General features: G+C 36.9%; 3 protein-coding genes and 1 long non-coding RNA gene across 14 annotated transcripts in view; 2 read left to right on the top strand and 2 right to left on the bottom strand.

Annotated features, from left to right (window-relative positions):
• The first annotated feature begins 121 nt into the window (after positions 1-121).
• Positions 122-19,088, top strand: LOC109604718 (protein tincar). 2 transcript variants are annotated; one of them, XM_049968070.1, is made up of 12 exons: positions 122-425; positions 10,355-10,703; positions 11,684-11,802; positions 11,975-12,410; positions 13,213-13,403; positions 13,539-13,720; positions 14,527-14,815; positions 14,871-15,253; positions 15,823-15,970; positions 16,119-16,262; positions 16,349-16,544; positions 16,597-19,088. In XM_049968070.1, the coding sequence occupies exons 2-12, from the start codon at positions 10,415-10,417 to the stop codon at positions 17,187-17,189; spliced, it is 2,970 nt and encodes a 989-aa protein (XP_049824027.1). In that variant the 5' UTR covers positions 122-425; positions 10,355-10,414; the 3' UTR covers positions 17,190-19,088. The 2 variants fall into 2 exon arrangements, with proteins under 2 accessions (XP_049824027.1, XP_019876804.2); XM_020021245.2 differs by lacking the exon at positions 122-425 and adding an exon at positions 3,844-4,134.
• A 732-nt stretch (positions 19,089-19,820) lies between these two features.
• On the bottom strand, positions 19,821-20,768 carry LOC126265716 (uncharacterized). Of its 2 annotated transcripts, none has more exons than XR_007548181.1 (2): positions 20,641-20,768; positions 19,821-20,039 (listed from the first exon to the last, which is right to left on the bottom strand). It is a non-coding gene; the product is annotated as an uncharacterized LOC126265716 (long non-coding RNA). The 2 variants fall into 2 exon arrangements; XR_007548180.1 differs by lacking the exon at positions 20,641-20,768 and adding an exon at positions 20,143-20,298.
• Positions 20,715-23,764, top strand: LOC109604719 (leukocyte elastase inhibitor). Of its 2 annotated transcripts, none has more exons than XM_020021246.2 (5): positions 20,715-20,847; positions 21,344-21,959; positions 22,262-22,463; positions 22,519-22,843; positions 22,897-23,764. In XM_020021246.2, the coding sequence occupies exons 3-5, from the start codon at positions 22,265-22,267 to the stop codon at positions 23,702-23,704; spliced, it is 1,332 nt and encodes a 443-aa protein (XP_019876805.1). In that variant the 5' UTR covers positions 20,715-20,847; positions 21,344-21,959; positions 22,262-22,264; the 3' UTR covers positions 23,705-23,764. The 2 variants fall into 2 exon arrangements, with proteins under 2 accessions (XP_019876805.1, XP_049824028.1); XM_049968071.1 differs by having other exon boundaries at positions 20,765-20,847; positions 21,488-21,959.
• Positions 23,765-24,340: 576 nt separating this feature from the next.
• LOC109604720 (uncharacterized) overlaps positions 24,341-27,126 on the bottom strand; it is a 66,670-nt gene continuing 63,884 nt past the window's right edge. For 5 of the 8 annotated variants that reach the window (XM_049968062.1, XM_049968068.1, XM_049968061.1 and 2 more), the window contains 3 exons: positions 25,806-26,874; positions 25,594-25,750; positions 24,341-24,930 (listed from right to left, as the gene is read on the bottom strand). In XM_049968062.1, coding sequence (XP_049824019.1) covers positions 24,743-24,930; positions 25,594-25,750; positions 25,806-26,874 — 1,414 coding nt within the window. In that variant the 3' untranslated portion in view covers positions 24,341-24,742. Of the gene's footprint in view, positions 25,095-25,532; positions 25,751-25,805; positions 26,875-27,126 lie in introns of all 8 variants that reach the window. The other 3 variants (XM_049968066.1, XM_049968064.1, XM_049968065.1) reach the window with 3 other exon arrangements.

Here is a 27,126-nt window from a genome sequence, read left to right as displayed (position 1 = left end):
AAGTACCCATTATAAACCAATTCTATTTATTGTGTGACAACTTTCCGTGGCCCTTTAAAAGTATTTAAAAACCTCCTCAGAACTTGTCCGACGACAAAAGGAACAAAAGTCAAAAAAACTTTGTAACGCGTGCAAAATTTAATTAAGGGTCACGTTTTACCACTCGAAATGATTTGTAGCAAACCAATGCAGGTACCACAGAAAAGAACATCTGCTCCTACGTCACGGATTCAGAGCGTTGGGCGCTAGGTCCGAGGACGTCTTCAGTTCTGGTCCGCACTTCGGCGCAACTGGAAAACGGTGCTCTCCAATAATTTATAGTTCGTGTCGGGTTATTTCAAATCGGACTTGTGTACATAAACGGGCGCTATTTTCAGTGATGTGCCACCACAGATTCCTTAAAGAAAACAACGTGATATATTAAGGTATTTTAATTTTATTATGTTAATTGACATTAATAAATGTAGAAATAGTTGAGGCTTAATTATTTATAATATATTATTAATTTAATAAAATGAAGTGAATTTATAATTTTTCATAAAAAAATAATGATTTTATTAAAATAATTAAGTTAATTAATAATGCAATTAATTCATTACAGTTGTAACTTAAAATATCCCAATCTAAATTAGTATAATTAAAACAATTATTGATACTAGTTATTAAACTATTAGCTAATTAATAATTATTGTGTCAAAATTTCAAAAATTTAGTGTAGGTATATTTATTATTAAAACAAATGTTAAATTATTCATACTTGTTTTACTAGATTAATTTGTTCAATTATTTAAAAATTTAATCAATATATTATATTATTTTGACAAATACACATATTCAATATTATAAAATATTAAATATTCTGTTACAAATATCTAAAATCTCAATTTCAAATGAATTGGTGTAATAATTATTGATTTTACTTTATTAATACAATGTTTTTAATGAGATACTAAATTTATAATTAATAATTATAGTCAAAGTTTAGTATAGTTACATTTATTAATAAAAAAATGTTGTACTAAAATAATTTGTTTAATTAATTAAAAATTTAATTACTTTATTATATTTTAAAATTATTACTTAAAATGTCAATTTCTAATCTGGATTAGTATAATTAAATCAATTGTAGGCATTTATTAATAATTATTACTATTTATCAAAGTAAAATTACTTTAGTTTTAAAAGTATTTATTAATGATAAGTAATTTTACTTTAATAAATAGTTGTATTTATTAATAAATGTAAAGGATTGTTTTAATTGCAGATCATAGATTTCTATAACGAATAAAATTGTGACATTGTTAGGTTCCATTTTAACCTTAAAAGGAAGAATACATTAATTTCCTCTTCACCTTGTGCTAAAAAATATAATAAAATAGATAAATAGAGCAATTATGTTAAGAAAAGTAAAACCAGACTGTAATAAAGAACAATTACTGAAGTGATTTTACTGCATTTTATCACAGCTCCACCAACAATGGAGTCTGGAGTTATTCAGCTATTCATGTTCGCTCTCTCGTAACACAATAATCTCGTGTGTCGATGGTCCTGTTGCAACCGCGGAAAATAAAGCAAGTCTACCTGACTGACGGAATCGATACGCGTCTACAATGGTGCTAAATGACGATAAATACAGGTGCGGTTGAACCTGCCAGTTGCAAATGTTTGAAATGCTCTTTTGATGCTTCTACCTCTGGAAAAATAGAACTGTCGCATCCGAAACGACAGGTGGATCATGTTTTTTCAATCATTGTCAATTTGGCCAGTTTTATTTGTTCAATTTTGTGCCCAGTTTGTCAGGGTATATATTTTTTTGAAGAGTGATTAGTGCCGGAAGTGAGTTTTCAACTCCACTGACCCCCGGATCTTGATATGGATACTTTTTTACACGCAGGAATTAGACGTAAATTAGTTGGGCATATGTTGAGCATTTTTTTCTTAAACTGGACGTTTAAAATACCATTTGGCATCGGTTCAAATACAAATTGAATATTTAAATTGGCCTGCATAGCTGAAACGCACACCTTTAGGGACGGGAGTTTGTGGAAAAAATAGATCCACTGTTTTGAATTCTTCAGGCCGTTGCGCCAGCTCACTACTACAAACAATACGGGGAAGAATGATCTTTCACAACCCGTTTCTATTTCAGTGAGACACTCGAGTTTCACCAACAAAGTACCTCAGCAAGGTGCTGCGAACCGACGGAACGGTTTCTCTCTACCGAAAACTCGTGAATTTTTCAAGAAGCGGTGGTGAAGGGTTCGCATACCGATGCGACAGGTGTCCGGGACAATCGGGCGGGTTCCAGGCAGTGATTGGATGCACATGGCGCTCGACGAGCAGCTGGCACCCAAGACCCCGGCTCCGCACGCCAGATTTCCTTAGGCAGAGCTTTCGGATTTGCACCTGGCGGACCTTGAGACGGGTGGGGGGCCGTCTGCCCACCGGTCAACTGTTCTCTTTAAACCGCGTCCACGCTCGACGTATTGTTTGCCGATTTTGAAAGAGTCCGAAGGATTTAAATTGATTTTTAAATTGAAGGTTTGACGTGGGGTCTGTCGGTTAACCCGTTTCAGGTCACTTGGCGGCCCATAAAATCGAACTAAATTGAGATATGTAAACCAGGGGGGAATTTATTATTGATTTCGGACGCAATTTTCTTCTGTCGGAACAAGGGTGCGGGCTTGAGGGAGGGAAGTGCTTCGACGTTACGTCACTCAGGTGTACCGAATGCATCTCCGGATGGAAACGGGACGTGTCCCGTTGAATTGATTAACTAATCGGCGTCACGTTCCCCGGATATTTCTGTTCCAGTATAAATAATCTTGAAGAGGGGAATGCGGTGCGGCCATTGTGCAACCCACGAGAGATCCGAACCTTATGGCCATCGCTTCCTTGTTATTGAGTCCGCACCTGGGGTCGTGCGTTTTCTTGGGGACAAACTTAATCGATAATTCATTTAGAAATACGCATTTGTGTTTGTAAACATTGCGTTCATTCTGACGGAGCTTTCTCACAGTTATAATTGTGTTTTGATTCGAAGCTAAAACAACTGTAATTGAGTTCCATGTTTAAATTTGCATGTTTTAACATTTTGATTAGATTTTTTTTCTTATGTTTGTGCTCTTCCGTTGGAAGAGTTAAATGGGGAATCATTTTACAATATTAATTTGTCTTCGTTACTCTTTTTTCTGTCTTTCGCTTTCTGAAGGTTCCACCTAATTAATCACGTTCAACAAACTGAATTCAATATGACGCACAGTATTAACATAAAAATATTTTCGCCAACAAAATCAATAATTCTAATATCTAATTCTCAGAATTTAAAAATGTAAGTACTTCTAGATCTTCCATAACATTGATCTTGATTGTCTCAAGGTAATCATAAAGACCAAAATTAATTACTATGATCTGTTTTTAACATTCTGGAGATGCCATTGAATCAAGTCAAACGACCCTAAAACTCCAAGTGATCATTCGCCTCTAAAAACTGTAGCTTTGAGCCAACAAAAAGAATAAAAAAACAAAGCAATTGTAGTGTTAACACAGTGCCGCCGAAGGGAAAAGAAAAAGCCCGGGACAATCCAAAGTCGGAACAAAAAGCACGTGAACGGTTGCAAGTACAAAACGTGAATGATTTTCGCAAGGGGTGAGATGAAGGGGTCCTTGCGGAAGTAGGAGTCGGACCAGCGTGGTCCCCGGTGTCCGTCGCGATGCACTGGGGAATCAAAATCGATAGCGTGCCAATGCGCAGGACCGGCATCTCCACACCGACGGCGGCACACAAACCACCCCACGAAATACGCAACCCCCGACTACTGAAAACAAAACTGACTCCGCCACAGCCGGACCACCTACGCGATCGCATTTACTACGCCGTTACGCGCCCGAAATCGGATGGATGGATTGTTAATTTTTTGATCGTTTCTCGGGACTATTTGGCGGTGGTTGTTTCGATAATCGGACACCGGGTGCCGGTTCGCCGTTTAAACGTGACACTCGGATGAGACGCGAACGCGGAAGAACAGACTGCTTGGCGCTGTTGTGGTCGTGAAACGCTTTTCGGATGCCGGTAGTTTTCGCGTCGTAAATTATGCAGGTTGTGTTGTGATTTATACGTATTACTGCAAGATGGTACGTATGTTGTCGGGGCTTTTTGTTAATTTCATTGACCGATTCGAAGCTGTTAAGTTTTTTAATTAATCATTTTATGATCAACAAGCTTCCAGCTTTGATGGTGGTCCTGAAGGGTTGTCAAGAGGGGTTGTTTTATGTTTAATGACTGTTAGTTTTGATAAGTAATTTATTTTGGTAGAATATTAATTACGATTATCAGAAAACGTATCACAATTCATATTTATTGATTTAAAGCTGAGCTGAAATGTAAATTCTGATACACAAACGAGTTTGAAAATGGAAATGTGTCCTCTGTTAATTAATAAATGGACGCCGTTTTGCAAATGGTCACCAGTTGCTCTATCATGATTTATGAATTTAATTTCTGTAATTGATATTTTCAACAAACATGAATATTTGAAATAGAAAAGCAGAAATAATAAATGTTGCATTTAATGGATTGATGAAATTCAGACGGACGTTTGATTATAAGTTCTTAACAAAGTAAGCTTTCCTGCTCAAAGTTTTGCAAATATTTCAAAGATCGAACTTATTTATTTATCTACAAGGTTTAACTTAATTAGACCGGAAAACCAATTACATTTACTTTGTAGTGGATATTTTTGAACGGAATATTTGTTTCATTAAACCTATATAAATTGGATAAAGCTCTTAATACTCTTTTGAACGTAAATCCAGTTGTTTCAATACAATTTCCTGTAATCTTATTAGGAAATATTGAAAGCTGGGGAAATCAGTGCAGGAAATTATTAAGAAAAAGTAAGGAAATGTATAATTTGGCACTTTCAACTTTTTTATAAATAAATCTTAACAAGAACTGCTTAAGCCTTAAGTTAATAATTGAAACTAGGATTTGATTGATTGTAATAGTCTTTGACAAAGTTCTTGCTAAGACTTACTCCTCAAAGTTTTTCAATCATTTTAAAAACTTCCTGGCAACCAATTTCATCCACTTTTGTCTGGAACATATTGGTATCATTAAATCTAAATATATTGGATAAAGCTCTTAATTCTTTTTTGAACGTAAATCCAGTTATTTTAATGCAATATTCTGTAATCTTCTTAAGATTGAAGACTTAAATCTGTACAAGAAATATATCAGAAAAACAAGAAAATGTATAATTGTCACTTTATTAACAGTTCCTTAAAATTTTTTACAAGTTTTGTTTGATCAAAGATATTAATTTTAATAATTGATTTATACTAATATCTTGGTTGAATTCAGAATTTGATTGACTGTAATAGTCTTTGACAAAGTACTTGGTAAGACTTCCTACTCAAAATATTCCATACATTTCAAAAATTGAGCTTATTTATCCATAAGGTTTAACTTTGTTAGCCTTCTTGGCAACCAATTTAATTCATTTTTGTCTGGATATTTTCAAATAGAATTTCATTAAACTCAAATATATTGGATAAAGCTCTAAATACTTTTCTGAACGTACATCCAGTTATTTCAACACAATATCTTTTAATCTTGTTCGGAAATATTGAAGGCTGAGGATATCTTTAGAGGAAATACATCAAGGAAAAACAAGAAAAATGCATAATTTGCCACTTTATTAACATTTTCATGAAAGTTTTTTAAGTTTATAAACTGATATATTGAATTCAAGGTTTGATTGATTATAACAGTCTTTGTCAAAGTACTTAGTAAAACTTCCTACTCAGAGTTTTGCAATCATTTCAAACATGGAACTTATTTATCCACAAGATTTTACTTTATTAGACATTCTAGTGGAAATATAGAAGACAGAAAATCTGTACATAAAATACAGCAAGGAAAAACAAGAAATTATTTAATTTGCTACTTTATTAACATTTTCATAAAAATTCTTAAGCTTATAAACTGATCCATTGAATTCAGAATGTGTTTGACTGTAATAGTCTTTTACAAAGTAAGTATTGTAAATATTTGAAAGAACTTTCATAACAAAAAGGTTTAATTAAGTTATGGTTTCTGAAAACTGAAAACATTTACTTTTGACTACATCTTTTTAAACTGTTATTAAATATTTGTTTCATTAAATCTAAATAAATTGGATAAAGCTCGTAATACTCTTCTGACCTTAAATCCAGTTGTTTCAATACAATATCCTATAATCTTGTTAGGAAATATTGAAGGCTGAGAAAATCTGTGCAGAAAATACATCATGGAAAAACAAGAAAATGTATAATTTGGCACTTTGTGAACATTTTCATATGAAAATGTTAAGAAATTTTGCGTAATTTATACATTTTAATAATTACTCTGAACTAGTAATATATTGAAACCAGGATTTGATTTATTGTAATAGTTTGATAAAATACTTGGTAAGACTTTCTACTCAAAGTTTTGTAACTGCATTTACTTTTGTTGGATATTTTTAAACAGAATATTTGTAAATGGGATAAAACACATAATACCCTTCTGAAACTAAGTTTAATTGTTTCAGTACAATTTCCTGTAGTCCTTTCAGGAAATATTAAAAGCTGAATATATCAGTGCAGGAAATATATTAAGGAAATGTATAATTTGCCCTATTTTTGTAATAATTCTTAACACGTTCCCTTTGAGCAAAGAGATAAATTTTAATAATTGCTCTAAATTATATTGAATATATTATATTGAAACCAGGAGGGTAATTTACACGGAACGCTTCTGAGAACCAATAAAAATATTACAGCTGGAAATAATCAACGTAAAACGCTTCAAACGTTTAGTTTCCATGAATATTTAAACGGCATTTGTCTGCAGTTCTTCAAATTACCATACGGAATGAAGTCTTGTTATTGTTTTTGTTTCCGCACATTTGAATTCATACGGCATAACCTTACAAAGGGAGAGATGAAACATCCAGTTTTTTCGTTTCATCAGTTTCATTTACAAGTCTCTCTAACTTACCGGACGTTTCGTATATAAATCAAAAACTTCTACGACTTCCCAGTAGTTACTTAACAGTCATTAACTCCAGCCAGCCAGTTTTATTCACTTCCAACTTGCAAAGTAGATTAAAGCACTAAAATACGCCGGTGATTTAACTGTTGCTTTTTTTTTTCATTAAAATTCTTCCCGTGTAAATCTCAACAACTCCGAATGAATTTTCCGATGGATATACCAAAAAGTATTGTTCATGGCCTATCGATGTAACTGTTGCTCGTGAAATGCACTCAGTTGATATGATATATAGATTTTCGTTGCTAAGTTATAAGTTTCGTTCCATTGGGGAAGCGAACACTCAGCGGATGAATCATCCCTTAAAAAGCATTACGGAAAGATGACGCCAAGAAATAGCATCGCATTAAGTGCCGGACCAGTAAATATATCACTCCGGCGTTCGCCGAATTTATGTGGCGGAATATTTTAAATTTAATCCGCGAAATTAAATTTCCTGCATAAATCCGTGGGGCCGGCCAATTTGCGAATTAGTCCAAATGTCGGTGGTATCAGGTTGTTTTCTTTCCGTTCTCCCCGGGAGATCTCGTTAAAGTTTAATTTCGCCGGCGGCATTTTAATAAACGCATTTGTGCGACCAACCTTTTATCGCAGTTCTTCTTGAATTCCTTCGCCGGGCTACGCCCCGGTCCGATCAATTTTCTTTTGATGTGTGCCCCACAACGTAATTGATTGCACGTAATCCCGGCGGAATTCGATGGGGTTGATGCGCACCGACACCGTCAAACGTGCGGAAAATGAATGTGGGAAGTGGAGCAACCGGTGACAACGCTGATGCCATGCACAATTAGGACCTCATTACGATTTATCGCCGGAAAAGGATTTACACGCGAAAAGTTTACTGAGATGTGCTAAGCTGAGGATAATCTGCATATTTATGTCGTCAAACATGACTCCTTGTCGGTGTGAACGTTGCCAGAAGTTTAGACAACAACTCCAGATACTGGGAGGGTTCGAAATAAGGATACTAGACAATCTATAAATAAAACTAATGGTGCAATTTATGAACTTGAAAGTAACGTAGCGTCGGAAACTTGTGATGTAGATAAAGTTTTATGGCGCACACGTTATGCAGGAAGTTGTCTGAATACATCAGGACGAATTTTCCTCTACGAACTTCCCAACAAATAGTCTTCGGTTTTGTTTCCTGCTACTCCGATTGAATTTCCGATGAGCCAAGCACATGTCTCGCCTCGAATTTGCAAGATTCATGAAACTACGTGTTGATGTGACGAATAGCTAGGTAATAAACTAAATAAATAAGGGGCAGGAAATAGCCTTGTGTTTGGACAACAAATTCATCGGGTCCCAGTTACTCAATTTATCACCATCGACGTTCAATCAATTTCTTTGATGTGACCACGTTCTTGATCCGGCAGGCAGAAAAATAAATTTTCCCAAACCAACACGAGTATTACAAACAGAACGTTCTAATTATAAAAAAACGGAATGATTTCAATTCCAATCGAGTGGTTAAATTCAATGGCAACGAGCAGTTGGAACTGATGGAACGAGTCCAGTTTGAATTGGAGCCTCAGCCATGCAGACGCGATCCACAGAAAGACCTAATTGTTCGATAAATTGATTCTCCAGTGATTTTTTCGAGTGGAACCGCCGCTATTTGTCGATTAATGTGGCGTCCGACTAAACTTAATGAAACGTTTTGGAGCGCACAAAAGTGGCCACTTCCCAATCAATCAGCACCGAGTGCTCTGCATGTCGCACCTGGTTGAACCGAATGAACGCACTCCAATCGTCATAAGCAAAATTGTGGCGTGCCACTTGGCAGGAGTGTTCGCAATTTAATATGAGTGGTGTAAGAAAATACAGGTGATTGTTGGGGGAGATGTTTTGCTTTTGTTTTTGTTAATTGGAAGCAGCACGCCGCTATTTAAAGGGCAATAAACACTTGGCTCTTTGAAAACTAACAAGGGAGAAGTTAATGTGGGTTTAATTAGAAAGTTTTGTGCATGTTGAATGGATGTCCTTTGACATATTAAACATGCCACTGTAGTTTCCTCTCTTGTTAGGCCTTGGTGAGTTTGTCGAACAATTAATTCAATTTGAAAATCTATTGGTTCTTCTTTTTGCAATAAAAGTTTGCCAATTTGGTTCCATAATGAATACTAAGTTCTGAGCACTTCATGGAAAGTTTTCATTGAATAAATAGCCCGAGTTTGAGTCAATAAATATTGATGAAAGATCCATTAAAACAGAGGCAAGTTATTTGACATAAAATAGTGTGACGCTTTGAATTTATAAATCTGGATGGGAATATGTGGAAGGTTTGGAACACATTTCATTTATACAAATACATAAAATAGTGTGACGCTTTGAATTTATAAATCTGGATGGGAATATGTGGAAGGTTTGGAACTCATTTCATTTACACAAATACCAAAACATTAATAACCGATGTAGGTTCAAATACAAAACCGCTGTCATACGAGATTCGCAAACACAATAAATTTCCTCGTGGCATTTTACTGACGTTCCAATTAAAACGTTTTCGAATTAATGTTTGTCTCACTTCCAGCCCGTGTAGATACAATAAACTAGCCCGTTTAATCTCCTGCCATTTGTGGCTAAACATGGGATTATCTAAGCACCCAGGAATTTAATATAAACCGACAAACCCCTGCACCGATTTCACATCGACACTGTGTGTCAATCGTAAAGGCGAAAACATCATTAATACGGTATATTCCTGCGAAAGATAAACGACTGGGCGTTGTCACATTCCACGTATAAAATGCTCATTCCGCAACCACAACGCTCTTTTCGATTCACCCCCGACTACGGGAAATACGTGCCACACGGACGTTCCGAAACCTGGATTTCTGAACGCGTTCGCTTTAATTGCGTTGTTTTTATTCGGTTTCGAAAACGAGGGGGAGACTAAACGCGAGGCTCGAGCACTTGGTTAAATTTTATAGTCCCGTTTCGAGTTATGAAGATGCACTTACGTGTTTCACGTCATTGGAAGGGGTGGAATCGTCCATTGTTTGCATTAATATCATGTACGAGTTTATAAACAATGACTTCAGCTGGTTTAATTAAGGTCTTTCAGATTGTAACGTGCAGTGTCATCATCATTACAGCCGACGAAACGGCTACGAAGTACAATAACGATGAAATGTGACACGATTTTAGCTCGGGCTTCCGCCATTCCACGTACTGAAACTGGCACTCCTATCAGCTTCCGCCACACACCACAAAATTAACCACCTTATCACATCCCAACATTCGCCTTTGCCGTATTAAAATCGATCATTTTTGCAGGTGAACAAAGTGCGTCCGTTAACACCCGACAGGTGTACGTAGTACACCCCATCCGCGGTGATGCTGTCAACGCCGGCGACGCCGACCCCCATCCTCAAGACGAAATACGACAACAACAATGAAATCAACAAGAAACAACACGAACTAACGATGACGGCTGACGGTGCTAAGACTTACTCGTCGGTCACCTCCTCAATCAAGTCCTCCGACTCGGTCAAGTCGCTCAAGAGCGGCGGCAAGAAGAAACCGGGATGCATCCACCTGAACAATCTCTGGTCGATTTGGTACGGGATATTCGGGACCGGTTTGCAGGCCTACACCGCCTTCAAATGCCTCAAAAGGACGCTCGGTAAGAGGATGTGAAAAGTTAATGGAGGTGTTACGCAATAAAACATGTCGCTGCGAATCCGCATGGGGTTTCTTCGGGTTTTTATCGCAATCACAATTTCCGTCGATTTTTTTTCCTGTTGTAAAACCCGACCAGGTACAAATTTATGGGACGAAATTAACTTTGCGTCGAGTGGTTCGGTCACGCGACCTAAAAATAAATTGCTGTAATAAACGTGGACCGGCCATGTTTGTTTACTTGGTCGGGATGTGAATGAAGTCGGTGTAATTGATGACAATTAGCTGCAATTAATCTTCGTGACAGCACTTTAAAATTATCTTATCAAGAATTAACTGATATCATTTTGTAATGGTTATCCTTTTTAATCTTTGGAATAAGTAGTCGTTTAATCCGGGGATAAACTTTTAGATACGACAGAGTAGATTAAACTTTACAATTGGATTATGTGTCTGACCATAAGATAAGCAAGCAATAATGTACAAGTAATGAACTTGCATAAAGTAAAATTTCCACATAAAATTGTAATGGTCTAATTTGAAAAATGATTTTGCAGGTTGAACGTTAAAAGTACCCATAAACTAAGTAACCATGAAAATTATTCAGCAAACTTTAAAGAACCCTTTGAAGATTGCGATGTACATTAAGAATTTAGAAACAGTTTTTGCACATTCTTGTGCCCACATAAATTATTCAAATTTCCTTTGCTACATCCATCCCCGATTAATATTCATGAAGCCACACATGCTCCATAAAAATATCAGCATTTACATCCACCAAAAACTCATACTTGAGTACTAATTGTCCAGTTAACTTGCAAATAACCCGTAGGCCCACTCCACCATGTTATTTTCTTCGTCCGGCTCATTTTTACTGCCGCTGCATTATTCATCACGCGGGGAATAATAGGGGATGTTTGTGCATGCAGGCATTCATGTCGAGCGTTCCGTTTTAACGTTCGTTACGGATTTTAATTGTTGCAGGATATTCGTTGCTGGCATGGCCCGAAGGACTGCCATTTCTAGAGCTCAATTGCAGCCTGGGACTTACCGGGGCTGCGTTCCTATTGTTGCCCGTTTTCCTGGCTGTTGCCGTACTTAAGGTGAGTGATTAACGTGCGTTTTGTTCGTCGGTTTCAAAGGCGATCGCTTTGCGGGGATTGCACACACAAACCGAGATGAGACGTTTTAATGAACGACCTGGAAAAAGTCTCAATGCTTCGGAATAATAAGGGAAACAAAAGAAAGTTTTGCATACTTATTTTGTTCTTTCAGATCGGGAATCTGGCTAACGACGGCTTCAAATTGGGCCGCCAGATCAGTACGTGCAGCAAAGACACGGAGGCGGAAGACCCACGCAAAACTGGTTGCGGATTGTTTCGTTACGGAGGGCCGACCGCCCCTTTCATTCACATCGCCATTTCTTTCTGTCTTCTCGTGCCTAAGCTGCTGATGGAGGCGAAGCTGATTGAAGCCGGATTTTTGAGCCAGGAGTGGATCTGGCATACGGACTTGGATTTCGTTATCAGGCACAGGGATCGCTTGGTGGTGCTCAGTTTTATGCCTTCCAATTCCAGCAGATCGGATTTGATCAGTCCCAGGACCAGCGCTTTGCACTTTAACAGCGCCCAGGTTACCACCACGGTGATGAAGACTTTGAAGGAGTATATTGGACATGACAACCATACTTTGGCGTACGACAGAAACATGGGTAAGTCCTCAACACTTCACTTGTCTGTTTATTGTATTTGAAATTAAATTGAATTGTTGGAGAACTAGTGGAAGGGTGTTTCCATGCGTTGATTAATATTTAAACAAGTATGTGACATACTAGTTATTATCGATTAGATAAACACTATTAACATGCTTATTACGTTAATTTTTTTCTAACTGGTTGAAAGTTCCCAAGTAAATATTCGTTTCATAGTTTAATAAGTTATAAACTTCTCAACTATTTATTAAGTTTCCTGTATCGATTCGAAAACATACATCACGGCTAACACAAAGAAGGGAAAAGTTCCAACTAGGCCATTATTAAAATCAATAAGAACCACGAGTCGTGTACACACAAAGTTGTGAATCGTCTCCGCAACGTTTGTGGCATTAACTCTAATACCTTTAAGGATTGCCACTCGGTCCTAAGTGTCTCCCCAAACTGTACGAAAATGTTGACAGCTTACATAACATTTAACTTCATCGACCCGTTTTCTCAGAAGCATTGCCGGAGGCAAGCATCAAAGTAATAAGCACTCTCAATACAGTCCCATTTGTTCATCATCAAAAATTTAAAGACAAAATCGATAAGTGCCGCGGGCTTGGCAAAGTGATGGGAGGTCGAGATAAAAGGTTATTCTTATTATACGAGACGAAAGGAAATGAGAGAATTAAAATCGACTCTTTGTCTCTCGACATCGATTCTCATTAACCGGTGATTTACCAATGGCTTCAACTTTTCAAAGTTCTCCCTCATAAAGGGTATCAAACATCAATTAAAACACTTTCCTCTGTTACAGATTCAGGTTGGGTAAACTCCATGAGCATCGAGTACATGAATTTAGCTTTAGGTCTTGTCATCTATTCCGTGCGTTATCCGGCCTTGTTTTGGTCCACCAACAAATGTCTGGGACTGATTTTCTCCTTCCAGTTGCTCATAAACGGCCTGCACACTTTGATCTCGTTCGCCGGAATGTCCATCTTGTACAAGGTAAGATCGTGTTCCCATCGTTACGAAAAGAACAGGCAATTAGCCCATTCTTTGCGACTTCCTCTTGGGTTTTTGTTCGCAAGCGGGGCCACTCGAGTGTGCGAAACTTAAAAGGCTCTTTTACTCTTTTGACAGGTTCACATTGCCGGAGTGTGGAAATCGTTGCCGCTATTGAAACACAACGCCCGCAGCGTCTACTCGTTCGGCAATCCCACGCCGTTCCTGCTCAATTCGCAGGTCACATTCGGCATCTACATGATGTCGACCCTGCTGGTGCTCGCCTCAAGTATTGTCCTCTATTTCTACGGCCACACGAGGTGAGTGGATAAATGGCTTGTTGCCATCGATTCGGGGGGTTGGGGGAAAAGGGGATCCTGAGTTGAAGGTAAATCATGGGGTGCAGGAGTTAATGAATTTCGATGAGGGTTGAAGTAATTAACTTTCATGGGATTACAATGTTGGAACATGAAGTATGTTATTGTCAGTAAAATAATGTGTCAGTAAAGTGGAGGAATACGCTCACGTCTTGCCAGTCTTAATTTGAAACACGATTTAATAAAACCGTCTCAATATTTTACCAAAGTGGTACTACCGTTACAAGAAATACTTTGGAAAATAATTTGTGTAGTGCTCAAGAAAAAATCTATGATTTTACAAAATTAATAAAGAATTCTGTCTAATATTTTATGCAGTTGAATGAGTTTTCAGTTCGTTATTCGTTCGTACGTGCCTTTAACACTTTGGAAGGCCTAAACTTGACGTAAATCTAGTTAGTGAAGTGTTCCGACCGAATCTGTTAAAATTGCTAAAAGCGAAATTCTATCATCCTGTCCCTTTTTCTACTAGATTGGCTTTAAACTCCCCCTTAATCCCATTAGAGACCGCGACCGTGTCCTTCGAAATTTAATTACGCCTTCCTTAACAAACCTTGTCAGCCACTATAAAACCGGAAAAAAATAACAGTAATACTCTTCCCGCAGTCGTAAATTAATTATCGCCATTCCTCGAAATAATTCCTCCCCATAGCAACTCCATAAAAATTAGCATAATAGGAATGACCTAGGAGTGACTCGAAGTCGTTGACCCCAGCGTTGCATACTTTAATAGTCTGGATGCGTTTCAGGTTCCACGCTTTCCTGGACCAGGAGCGCGAACGTAAGATTATCAGCCTAAGGGGCGAGGGAGGCAACAGGTGGGGCTATTTCACGCACTGTGCCGCTCTCTGTGTCCTCATATCGATCGGCATCTGCAACGCGCCCCTTCTCCACGACTACACCGTTGTATACAGGGGAAGTCTTGATGACATCACCCTCATCTGCATCATTGCTGGAATATTGCATCTGTTCTTCTGGATTGTGATTTGGTTGTTCCTCACCATCAAACACAAATGGACCTTCAAACTGAGAATTACCGTAAGTCTCTACACGCTTTAAACTTTTCTTTCTTTAACAACTATTTCGGTTGCAGATTGCCAGAGCAACAGTGCGAGAATCCAGATCATTGAAACTGGTAACAGACGTCCACTTGGCCAACCAAAGATGCGAGGACTTGTCGCAACAACCTCTCCTCGTCGTAGGAAACGGTCGAACCTACAGTGTGACCGACAATTCCCCCAAACGGGCCATAATGTCCGTAGTCCAAAAAGCAGCTCTTTCTAAAAAATCTCAAAGTAACGGTTCCATAACAGCAAACTCCAATGACGACGACTCTGAAGAACAGATTTATTGGCTAAGACCCGCTCTGGCACCTCAACAATGTTCACCAGATGGCCACAAGTACTTCTGCTGGACCAAGAAGAAGCAGAAGCACAAGGTGACATTCAATGACACCACGAGTACGTCAACCAATCGGTAACCGTCATATTATGACTAGATGTTGTACAGCTTTTCGGTGTTGTGACGGTTTATGTTTTGATGCATGGACTATGTTTTTTGTTTGTAGTTCTAGTCAGTTGCTAAAGATGTTTGGAATGATTCGTTTCGTTTTCTAGTCCTCCAGTGCACATTTTGTTGGTGTGTACAGAACATGGCAATTTAGTTTAAGTTAATTTATGATTTTATTTTACGATAAATTTTAGTTTAAGGTAGCACTTTATGTTTTAAGTTACAATAATGAATAAAAGTATTATTTTTGTACGGTTTTGTGTTTTTCTTTGCACTGCATGATCTTCTTTGTAGTGTTTTCATGTTGTCGAGGCGTCATATTTGCTTCTAATATTAATATCTGCTCCACCTTTTGAAAATATCTAAAAATAAATTCTTTTTCAAGACGAAATAATAGAAGAGAAGGTTATCAAAATTAAAGTTCATAAATAATATTAAATTCTTTAATAAAGATTATTATAAAATTCATTACACCATTGTTTCTTCCTATTCCTTAAAACGATGAGTTTCAAAAACTGAAATTAAATTTGACCCAGAAAAGGGAACAGCGTGAAAAGGCGAAGCGTGATTGGAGGCATCGACGAACTGGATGATGGAGACTATGCCACTTTAAGAGAATTACCCTTGAGTCCCCCAACGCAAAGATTGAGCAACGGAGACGACACTGCCAGTGAAGAAGGAAAGGTAAATCCGCCAATACATTCTAAATGTGTTTTCATACTAATGGATCATTTTCCTCCGCTAGTGTGAGGTAAAGCCTAATTAACAAATGAAAAAAGGATTATTATCTCTTTCCTTCTTTCATTCGCTTTTTGTTTTCATGCTTGCGCAGCTTTTGGCTTACGTTCATGACGAACACGTGACATACGCTAGTACTAGAGATTTAGTGCCGCCAACCGCATCCTACGAAGACACTAGTCCATTACTCGAGTACGAACCGTCAGTAGTAACAGTACATAACTCATTTGACACGCAGGTTAGTACTGAAGCAACCTATGCACGTCATCAATGTTAGCTATAGGAAAGTTGTAGCGGATAATGTTGATAATCTGATTGTTTTAGAATACTGGCCCTGCTCCAAGATGTTTGAGAAGGTCAGACTCTGGGGTACCTCACGAAGAGCCGATGAGATCTGATTCTGTAAGTACTGAAGGTTCACATTCACCACCAGAGCAACATGGCAGCAACCACAGTGAAACTTCCAGTGGTATTCACTCTAATGAAAGTACTGATCATAAAGTTGCTGAAAAAATTACAGGTAGTATATATTTTGAGCTTAAAGAAGCAGTATTAATGCTTATTATATTTAGCTGATTGGAAGTCCCCTCAGCAAGAAGAGTTACCAACAAGTCACACCAGCCCATTGGTGGATCACAGCATGACAGAGAGCCTCTTAGAGGCACCAGAAAGTACGGTGGTAATCAGACGCAAGTCCAGTCGAAATTTCACAACAGAAGGCTCAACCAACAAAGTCATCGACGAAGATCCCTACGGCAGAGCTACTAACATGCGCATGACCTCATTTACCGACGTCAATCACGATTTGCAAAATATACAGTCGTCTTCAGCAACATTGCCGCATTACCCGACTCAGCCCGTTCAAAATGTTTATCCGCACTGCTCCACCATGCCATTACCGCACAGCAACGTTCAAAACAATTCGAAATTGGGCAACGGGAACAGTTGCAATGCAGTTGTTTACCCGAGACAACACACAACGCTGCCAACCCACCACAACGGCGTAAATTTGATAGCGAATCCGTTGATGAACACGCCATCGACTGCGGCCAGTAATAATCCATATTTGAAAAGACTGCACCACCCGAAAACCGGGTACGGAAACGAACCAATTTATACAAAGATTAACAGGGCATCCGGTGAACTCTACCATTACACCTCTTAAGGTCCTTGTAGGACGATTTGAGGAAGATAACTCTTCGAAGAAGAGTGGTTTTTTATATGTACCAGTGTACAGGGCGGCCATTTTTTTTTGGAAAGTTCCAGTTGAGGAACAATCAATAAGTGGGAAAGATGAGATGAACGAAGTTGAGACTTTTTAAGCAATAAGTTAACGAAGAGGGAGCAGAAAACATAAAATATGTTGGAAGTAGAGAAAATAGAAATTGGCAAAAAAGTGGCCCCCTGAACAAGTTAATTTGCATTTCACGCACACATCAGTTTACCTCTATTAAAATATTTTATACATAACGATATTTTTATATCATTTAATCGCAAAAAAATCATCCAAAGCAATGGCGTCCTTAGACACTATTTTTATATTTTATTATACCGCGAGTTCTAGTAATAACAAAGTCAAAATTGCCAGTTATTATCGAAGTATTAACATATCCCAGTGGTACAAAGAAGAATTCCTCCAATAATATTTTTATTCCATCTCCAACTAAACATATCTATCAAAATTTGTAAAACATTTAGAGATCTTCTTTGGACCATTAATTGAATTTTAAATAGCAGAGCTTGTGGCATATTGAAATTTAGTTTGGAAAACCAATGCCACAAAATATATACGACCAATTGCCTTGAATCACCGCATCCTTTTATTTTCATACATCGTTTTTATCGCCATACGGTTTTATAATCATGTATGGTTTGGAAACAATAATATTAGGTAATATAATATTGAATTGAACTGTCACGTTGTGGTTTTAATGCACGTGCAGTTCTATACTTAGATAACCTTACTAGAAAACTACGTGTCTACTATACATACATATATACAAGAAAGTTCAAATCTATCCAGTTTTTAATAAGCTAAATACTCATTGCAAGTTATGGTTGTGAAATAAAGACAAATAATATGGAAAATGGATGAATGGGAACTCTTACTCTTTATGTACCTAATTTCTGCCAGTCACCTCGCTTTATGTGTACCTTAATTTTATCTGCCATGTATATTTTATGTATGTCTAGGGCTTGATCTACCTATTTTTAACTGGGGACCGTTGGATTTTGCACCTGACCAAAAACAGGACTCAAATAATCCTTCACATTGTCTAGATATTCTAAAAATTGCGACAATAAGCATTTTATACGAGTACATCAAAAAAGCATACAGAAGACTGACACCTAGAGAAATATAAATCTTACCATCCCCAGTCGAATTTGACCAACCGTTTTTGGGTTCGCCATTGTAGTTAAAAAAAAAGTCATATCACACTATCCATCTGGGAACATTTCACCTTCTCTTCAAAATATACGCATACAATAATATACATTGTCAGTAATAGTGTTTAGGGGTAGCTTTTCTATATTGGTACATACATTAATTGTGGTAGAATTTACACCATTGGATTGAAACAGTTAAAATTGTTTTGGTCCAATTTTGTAATATAGTAGATATAAATATTAAACTATTGTATTGATATGATATACATACATATAAGGCAAGTTAATATAATATCTAATGATTGTGATGCTCACAAGTTATGTATTATTAAGTAGGCATAATTTTACCCCACTTATAACTTATTTCAGTACTCAAAGTTCCATTGAACGGTTCTTGAAATAAGTTATATGTTTGGGTACACATCTTTTATAGAAGAATATATTTTATCAGTATTTGGTGCAAGTATTATTTATGTGGTTACACGGAACAAGTATTGAAGTACTTTTCTTGTGCGTTGTTGATTTACTTATGTACATTGTTAGTTTTTTACACTTTTCTAGTCATTCAAAGGCGCAAGACCTTTTTACATTTAATATATTTGTTCATTTTTATACAGAAATCATACGTCACATACAAGTTGATTTTATAGGTTGCATCACAAAATAAACTATTGAATATTAACCACGAGTTTTATTTAATAAAACATTTCTTTGGGTGAAGTTACAACTGTAAGTAGTAAATAAACGGCAACAGTTACAAGACAGCCAGCGACAATGCTAATCACAAAAGCTGGATTGTGTCGGTAGACCAAAAGGAGACAAACACTGACCGCTAACATCACGATCGCTAAAAGCGGTACCATAACAGGAGCCCAATCATCTTTGCTAAATTCTAAAAAATAATAAACATTTTTAGAACATGAACGAAAGAAACGGGTTTAGCACGTTAACCAGTGTTTTAAAAGATCAACATTTGTTGTCTTTGATCGTACTTGGAGTGAGTACCTTCTAATCTATAATATTTACATCATCCCTTACATATAAATTTGAATACTATATTTTTTAAACAAAATTAAATTTAATTGACACTTCCGTATTATTAAGATATTCTAAAATTGTATTTCTGAATGCATCCTCTCTATGGGTAGTACCTAACATTGAACAGTTTTTGAAATGAATTGCAAGTTGGAGTACACAACATTTATAGAAGAATATTTTTTCAGTGTTTGTTGCAATTATTATTTGTGGTTACACGGTACAAGTTATGAAGTACTTTTCTTATGTGCATTGTTAGACTTTTACACTTTTCTAGTAATGCAAAGGCATTTCATATATTTATTCATTTTTATATAGAAATCACACATCACATAAAAGTTTCATAGGTTGCATCACAAAATAAACTATTAAATATTAACCACTAATTTTATTTAATAAAACATTTCTTTGGGTGAAGTTACAACTGACAATAGTAAATAAACGGTAACAGTTACAAGACAACCAGCGACAATGCTAATAACAAAAGCAGGACTATGTCGATAAATCACAAGGAGACAAACACTGACTGCTAACATCACGGTCGCTAAAAGCGGTACTACGACAACAGGAGCCCAATCATCTTTGCTAAATTCTAAAAAAATAATAAACATATTTTTAGAGCATGGACAAAAGAGACGGGTTTAGCACGTTAACCAGATATCTAAAAGATTAACATTCCTTGACTTCGGTCGTACCTGGATTGAGTTCAATTCCCTCATAATATATTACATCCATATCATCCATTATGTACAAATTGAAATTGTTTCTTTTTTTTTTTGACCGGACTTAAATTTAATTGACACTTCCGTATTATTAAGTTAACTAAAATAATAATACTGAATGCATGCTCCCTATGAGTAGTCCCTAACATGTTTTCATCTTCAATAATTTTTGAACGACCTACAAAAGCCGAATTATGCTATTAAGGCCAAACGTCGAATCAAATGGTCCAATAAATTTCCTCTTAGATGAATCATGCTGTTTAATATGCAACACTTTCTTTTTTATTGAACTTTCCAACAGTTTGGAACTGCTTGAATTTTTGCACAAAAAAAGAAACACCGATTAACGTGCTAATCGAGGTGTGCACCAAAGACTGTACTCGGAATGAGAGCAAAAATTCACGTATTCGGCACACGTGCATTAACACAGAAACACCGAAACCACAAAACCTTTCGTTCGTTATTCCTTACTTGTTGTAAGTTGCGATTCCCTGATCTGGGAACTCCAATACATGTGAGAGAATAACAGTTTTCGGCTAATGCGATGCGATTGAATTTCCATGTTTGGCATTGGTTTATTCACTGGTTTTGGATTCGAGATTGGTTTTAAATGAGAGTCGTTCCGATGATAAGGAGTCACAGGGTCTGACTAAAGGGGAAATAATCGATTTTTAATTGGTACGTACGATACTTGTGGAAGAATTTCCGGTTTTTTTAATACGGGAAAATTTTCTACGTTTGTCTTAAGTGCTCGCCAAGTGTTCTAGGACCATCACAAATGGAAATGTTTTTAGCATTCGATAAACTACGTCCTGGCGACGTTAATTAAAACATGTTCAATCACTGAAGATAAATATGCAGTAGATAATCTCCTTATAAAAATAAAATTCAATTATTTTAACGCAAGTATAATTGAATAATTAAATAGTAATTTACATTTCGTTGAAGTATCAATTTTATTTGTAAATATTACGTCATGACACATGTCTGTATTTATTGGAAAATTACTTGTTTTACAGATTTACTCAAAAATGCGGAATACTGAACTGTATATTATTGACCCGTTTAAAAAGATAACAACAAAAACACAGATTATATTTTCACTAACAACTTTCTGTCTTTACTTCATTATGCACAAAGTACATTTTTAATTACAAGAGGTGTTTACTTTCAGATAATTTTTAATACAAGAGGAGAGATTTCACTGATATGAAGGGAAAATGCCACTAATAATTAATAAGCCCCTCACAATGCCTTAGTTAACAATTAGACACTTGATAAAGATTACATATTACATATCTAAATTTACTAATTTCAGTGACTGGCTAAATCAGAGAAATTTTTTGGGAAAACAATTCAACAACAACAATTGGGTGTCACAAAAATTGACCGTTAAATTTCTAATTTCCCTGTTTACAATTAGAAAATTTCTGACGTAATTAGCAGTGAATTGCAAATATTTATCAACGGTAAATGGAACGACAATCATCATAACTGGTAATCGATATTTCTCGCGGGTATTTCCAGTAATATCGTTCCCCCCATTTCGTCAGTGCTCCCCCCGTTTCTTCAACAGTATAAACTATAATTGTAATTGGGTATTGGAGTCAAATGAGAAGTTTAGCGACCTGAAGTCCGCCACAACCGGTTCGCGTCGACAGAGTGTGTCTTCGCATTTGTATATCCAATTGCCAGACCATTTCAACAATTCTTCGTCGCTGGTTTTATGTGCGTTCTTCTGCGAGTTTTACCTTGTGGTTAATCGATCCATCTTGTTTTGTTCTTCATTGGTAAGTCAGGTTTTTTTGAATAAATTGTTGCTTCTTCTAATTTTGTCATTTTCATTTCCAAAATTGGTGGAGAATTCCAAAAAATATATTGGTTTATATATTTTAATATTTATATTTTTAAAAATATATTTTTTAAGGAAAATAATTATTATTTAAACATAATTAATATTTAACAACTCAGAGATAATGGTGGGAATCATTCTGACAAAGAGTCAGAGTGCATTTATAAATTACCACTATAAAGAATAATAGATTCATTTCATATATTACTTGTAACAAAGTTGTCTTTTATCTTTTCGTAGAAAATGAAGCCGCCGATTTGGATTTTTCTCAGCATTATAGTTCTGGTTTCCACAGAAAATCCATCAGCTTATGAATCAGCTCTAAAAGCAATATCAAGCATCGGAGTGCGCTTACAGGCTCTTCTTGAAGATGGTAACTCCAACAGCAACTTCCTCGTCTCCCCCCTCAGTATTACCACCGTCATAGGTCAACTAATGCTTGGTATTACAGACGCACATCTTTTGTATTCAGTTTTTTAATAAAATAATAATTGTAGGTGCTGAAGGTCAGTTCCGTGATGAGCTGTTCGAACTATTGAATTTGGGACCGACGGACGCAAACAAAAACTCGATGTTGAACACCTATACGGAAAAGAACAACGAAACATCCCCCTTAGCTTATTCCAAGTTCCATATGGAGATGTACAGCCTGACGAAGACCTTGGAAAAGAGCGCGAAACTGTTCACTTTAACCCAAAAAAATGCGGTGTTCTTCGATAGAAAGCTGAAACTGACCAAGAACTTCCAGTCTCATTCGGGTTTATTTTACCACTCCGAATTGACACCGCTGGACTTCACTAAAAATCCAGAGGGAGCACAAAAGTAAGAGTTGTTTGATCACCTACAGGAATTTGTTATTTACTTGTAACTTCTAGGGTTTTGAACACGTGGGCTGAACGTCACACTCAAGGTTTGATTAAGAACATCTTTCCGGCACCTCCTTCAGTTCTGACGTCGGCCATCTTCCTCAACGCCATTTATTTCCTGGCCGACTGGGAGATCCCGTTCAGTGATTTGCTCAACAAGGTTGGTGAATTTAGAACTCAAGAGGACGCCTATGTTGATGTTACATATATGTTGGGTGCTCCCGAAGGCATTTTATACACCGAAACTGACCAATATAAAATGATTGCTCTTCCCTATAAAGACGGAGAGTTGGACATGTTCATGCTGTTGCCCAGAAAAGACTCGCCCTACAAGTACGACATCAGAAAGTTCGCCGAATCGTTAAAGGCCACGGACATCGAAGACGCCATCAAACAGGCGAAACTGAGAGACGTCAACGTGAAAATACCTAAAATGTCGTTATCCAGCAGCGTTAGCGTGTTAGAACCCTTGCTGAGGTACAAGGCCAGAAAGGACGCACAGAGCAACCAAAAAGAACCGGCACCGGAAGACACGAACTCAGTAAACGTGACAAAAATAAGCAAAGAATCGTATCCAGAAATCCTTTTAACAGGTGCCGTGGAGAACGGTAACTTGAGGATAAGTGACATAATCCAAGAGATGGTGTTCTCAATCAACGAGAAGGGCACCGAAGCTGCAGCTGTTGCCTTGGGTTCCATACAGTACAACGGCGTTCAGAAGCAATTTTTCGCCGACAGACCATTTGTGTTCTTCATCAGGCACAGATCTACCACTGCCACTTTGTTCTGGGGCACCATTTCCAACCCAAGCGGGTAATTTTTACTGTGAGACTGTTTTAATATTTATTATAGGAGATAGATTGTAATAAACATTATTGAGTTGAGTTTTAGTCAACTATTTTAAATTTTTGAATATTGTAAACATTGTTACTATTGTTAAGGTAGGATGTAATAAATTAAAACAGCAATTTTATTAAACATATTCGTTTATTATACATATAATACATAACCTATATAAAAATACACCACTCTACACACAGTTTAAATGATGAGAATCAAGAATACACTTTTAATATAATTTATTTCTTAAATATGGTCGACTTTCTTAACATTTCAGTAATCTCAATCTAATGACGATAGAATTCGTATCGAATATCTCTAAATTCAAATTTTAAAAGTGCATAGAGAATTTTAATTTATTGCATGGTCAAGTTATTGAATACCTAAGAGTAGTTTTGAATAGATTCGAAAAACTGTAATTAATAATAATTGAAAAGGTTGAGTGTAGGTTTTCATATATTAATTATTATTTTGGCACTATTAATATATGAGTACCTCATCACTTCTGAAAATAATATTAAAATAATTTATACAGGTCAATAATTTATTAAAAAATAGGCCAAATTTGTATACTTTCACTAGATAAAATAGTACGTCAATGATTTTCATAAAAAATAATTTTACAATATATCACATAGTACTCTAATTGTACTAAATTCTACGATTTACTTATTGTTTTCCGTAATTTGTATATTTTAGATAGAGAAAGAAGTATATAAAACTATACAAAGTATTAAGTTGGTTGAACCTATGAGTAATTTTTTCTTGTATAACCATTAATATCGTACAGTCTTATTCTAAGCTCGCTCTATGCTACCACACTTACTGTTACAAGTTTTCGGAGTTAAAAAAAAACTAATAATAATTTAAGTGTTAAAGTATAATATACACTATTCACAATTTTCAAATAAATAAAAATTAATACTAGAATAACAGGTATCAACAAAACCTTCTTTTGATTATTACTATTTGCATTTTATAATTTCGAAAAAGTAAACAACAAACAAAAATATGATTACACCAAATCGTCGTCGTTGCTGGCGGACGTCGAACCGCTCAGCTCGTTGAGGAAGTCGAACGAGGCGACCGCCTCGCGCTCCTTCTCGCCGTACCGTACGAAAAAGTCGGACCTTCCGATTATGGTCGGCCTGATGCCGCCCACGTTCGCCCTAACAACCACCAGTTCCGGTCTCGTCGCGTTGGCTGGAAAATTGCCAAGTTTCACACTCTCTCTCTGTCTCACTGTCAGTCCTCGCCAGCTGTGCACGGTGCCGATTCAACCACTTGAAATCCCAAACATTTTCCTTTTTTTTTCTCTTTTGCTACGGTACTGGTTGTATGTTTTTGTGTACCACCAGGTTTGAGTACTGAATTATCGAGTTTTGAAAACAAAAAAATACAGAACAGAACAAAATATAAAACTATTCGAAGTAGGAAATAAAAACAAAAAATATAAATCAGTAAACAAAACCAGTTAACAAATTTAAGATATGTACAGGTGTAGATAAATTAAAATTTAGACAGAAAATGTTCTACAAATAATCACATGCATTTTAATAAAATTTAGTTGTTTCCCCAACGAAGAAAATTATTGGTAATTTCGGAACGCATGCTTTGACTTGATTTTCCGAGTGACTGTTTCAATTTCGTAGACAGTACCAGCGGTAAAATGTGTGGGATTAAGTGTGTGTTATTTGATTTATTAGGAACCGTTCACATGCATGGAATTACAAGAAAAAAAAAACAGGAATTATCTACACCTAGGTTAGAACCAGGACGTCCTACTAATTAACATGGATACATACAGTTCTGTAGGTTTTTGGAGGTGTTAGTTTGAGTGTCTGTCCGAAAAACAGTCGTACACACCTTTCTTTTGCCTATGATATTTATGAATTTGGTGGAGTTGGCTGTACGCTGGTGGTTCCTCAACAGAATCGCTGGCAATGCTCCCGCCACACGAGGAAGTCGGAGACGAATCACTTGAAACTGACGTCATCATTGAATCCAAAATATTTGCTCTCGCCTAAATAAAACGAACATTTTAAATCAAATCCCGAAGAAACTGACGATTTCCTCACCTTGGGATCCTCCAAATCAATGTCGTTCTCCAGATGAACCCAGCCGGTTGGCCTGCACGCTTGGTCCAATCTATCTGTTACAGTTTTGTCGGTCGTCTCTTGCGGTTCATCCCCGTTCTTAATCATGCGATTCAACTCGTCAATCACGTCCTTAGAAGTGGCTCTTTCGTGAAAGCTTACAGCCCTATGAGGCGGCCCTTCAATGATATTGCTCAGAACACCCGAGGTGCTCTGTGGAAGTCGTTCCGATGTGATGACGTGCTGTGGAGGACTCTGCTGTTGCACATGCACGATTTTCTTTAATTTCGGCCTGGCGAACTTATGTTGCACTTTGCTCTTTGGTATGTTGGATTCCTGCACGTTTTCCTTGTTGTGGTTAATCCTGGAAGGACTAACCGGTATTCTAGACACATTAGTTTTCCTCCTGGGTATCTTGGATACGATGGTGTCGGGTGTGCTGACACTAGAAGTCATGGATTCGCTCGTGGTGTTCAGCGATAGATCGCTGTAAGTGTCGCAAACGTCACTGGTGGTTAGTGCCGTAGAAACCTTGTCATCTTCGCAGGTCACACCTTCCTGATAATCCACGTTGCTTAGTTCCACATTCACACTGCTGCAAATATCGACAGGATGTTCACCGATATTCGAACAGTTCTCGCTCTCCACGTCCAGTGGTGTGACCAAGCAAATCTCTTCAGCATACGTGATGTTTTGCTTGATGGTCTCATTGACTGTCTCTTCTTTTTTGTGGGTGAACTCTTCGCAAAGTTGTTTTAAGGTGACGTAGTTCTCGTTGTTGCTGGATTTGGAATCGCTCTTAGGAATACTGTATTCGCTGTCGCTGATCTTCATCTCCCCGAATATCTGAGCTGGTCCTTCAATATTGAACTCTTTGGTTATGTCGTTGGAGGAGCAAGGTCTGGATTTTAATTCTTGTTTCGTTTGTTCCGCTATGAATGATAATACATTTTGTAACGTTGCTTCTCTGTCGCCGTTTTCGCTGAGTGTTCCAACAAGACTTCTGGAAGACGTTGAGGCCAAACTTTTGGTACTCTCGAATTTTACCAGTCTGTGGAAAATGTAAACGTATTATTAAAGGCATTGGAACAATCGTTTAATAATAATTTTATAGTAGAAACAGGTATTTCATCATTTATACTTTACAGGTTTAACATATTATGATAACTAAAGCAGTATAAAAAGATGAAGTAACACATTAGACAATTTTTTACTCAATAAATTAAGTGTGGTACACCAAAAACTGTAGTCAATTTTCGTAGTACCACATTACTCAGGACTATGAACATACAAAGCCATAGTT

This window comes from Aethina tumida, chromosome 5 (assembly GCF_024364675.1).
Source record: "Aethina tumida isolate Nest 87 chromosome 5, icAetTumi1.1, whole genome shotgun sequence".
In the NCBI taxonomy this organism is placed as follows: Eukaryota; Metazoa; Arthropoda; class Insecta; order Coleoptera; family Nitidulidae; genus Aethina; species Aethina tumida.
Note: the sequence above shows the minus strand (reverse complement) of the source record. Positions and strands in the feature narration are given on the sequence as shown.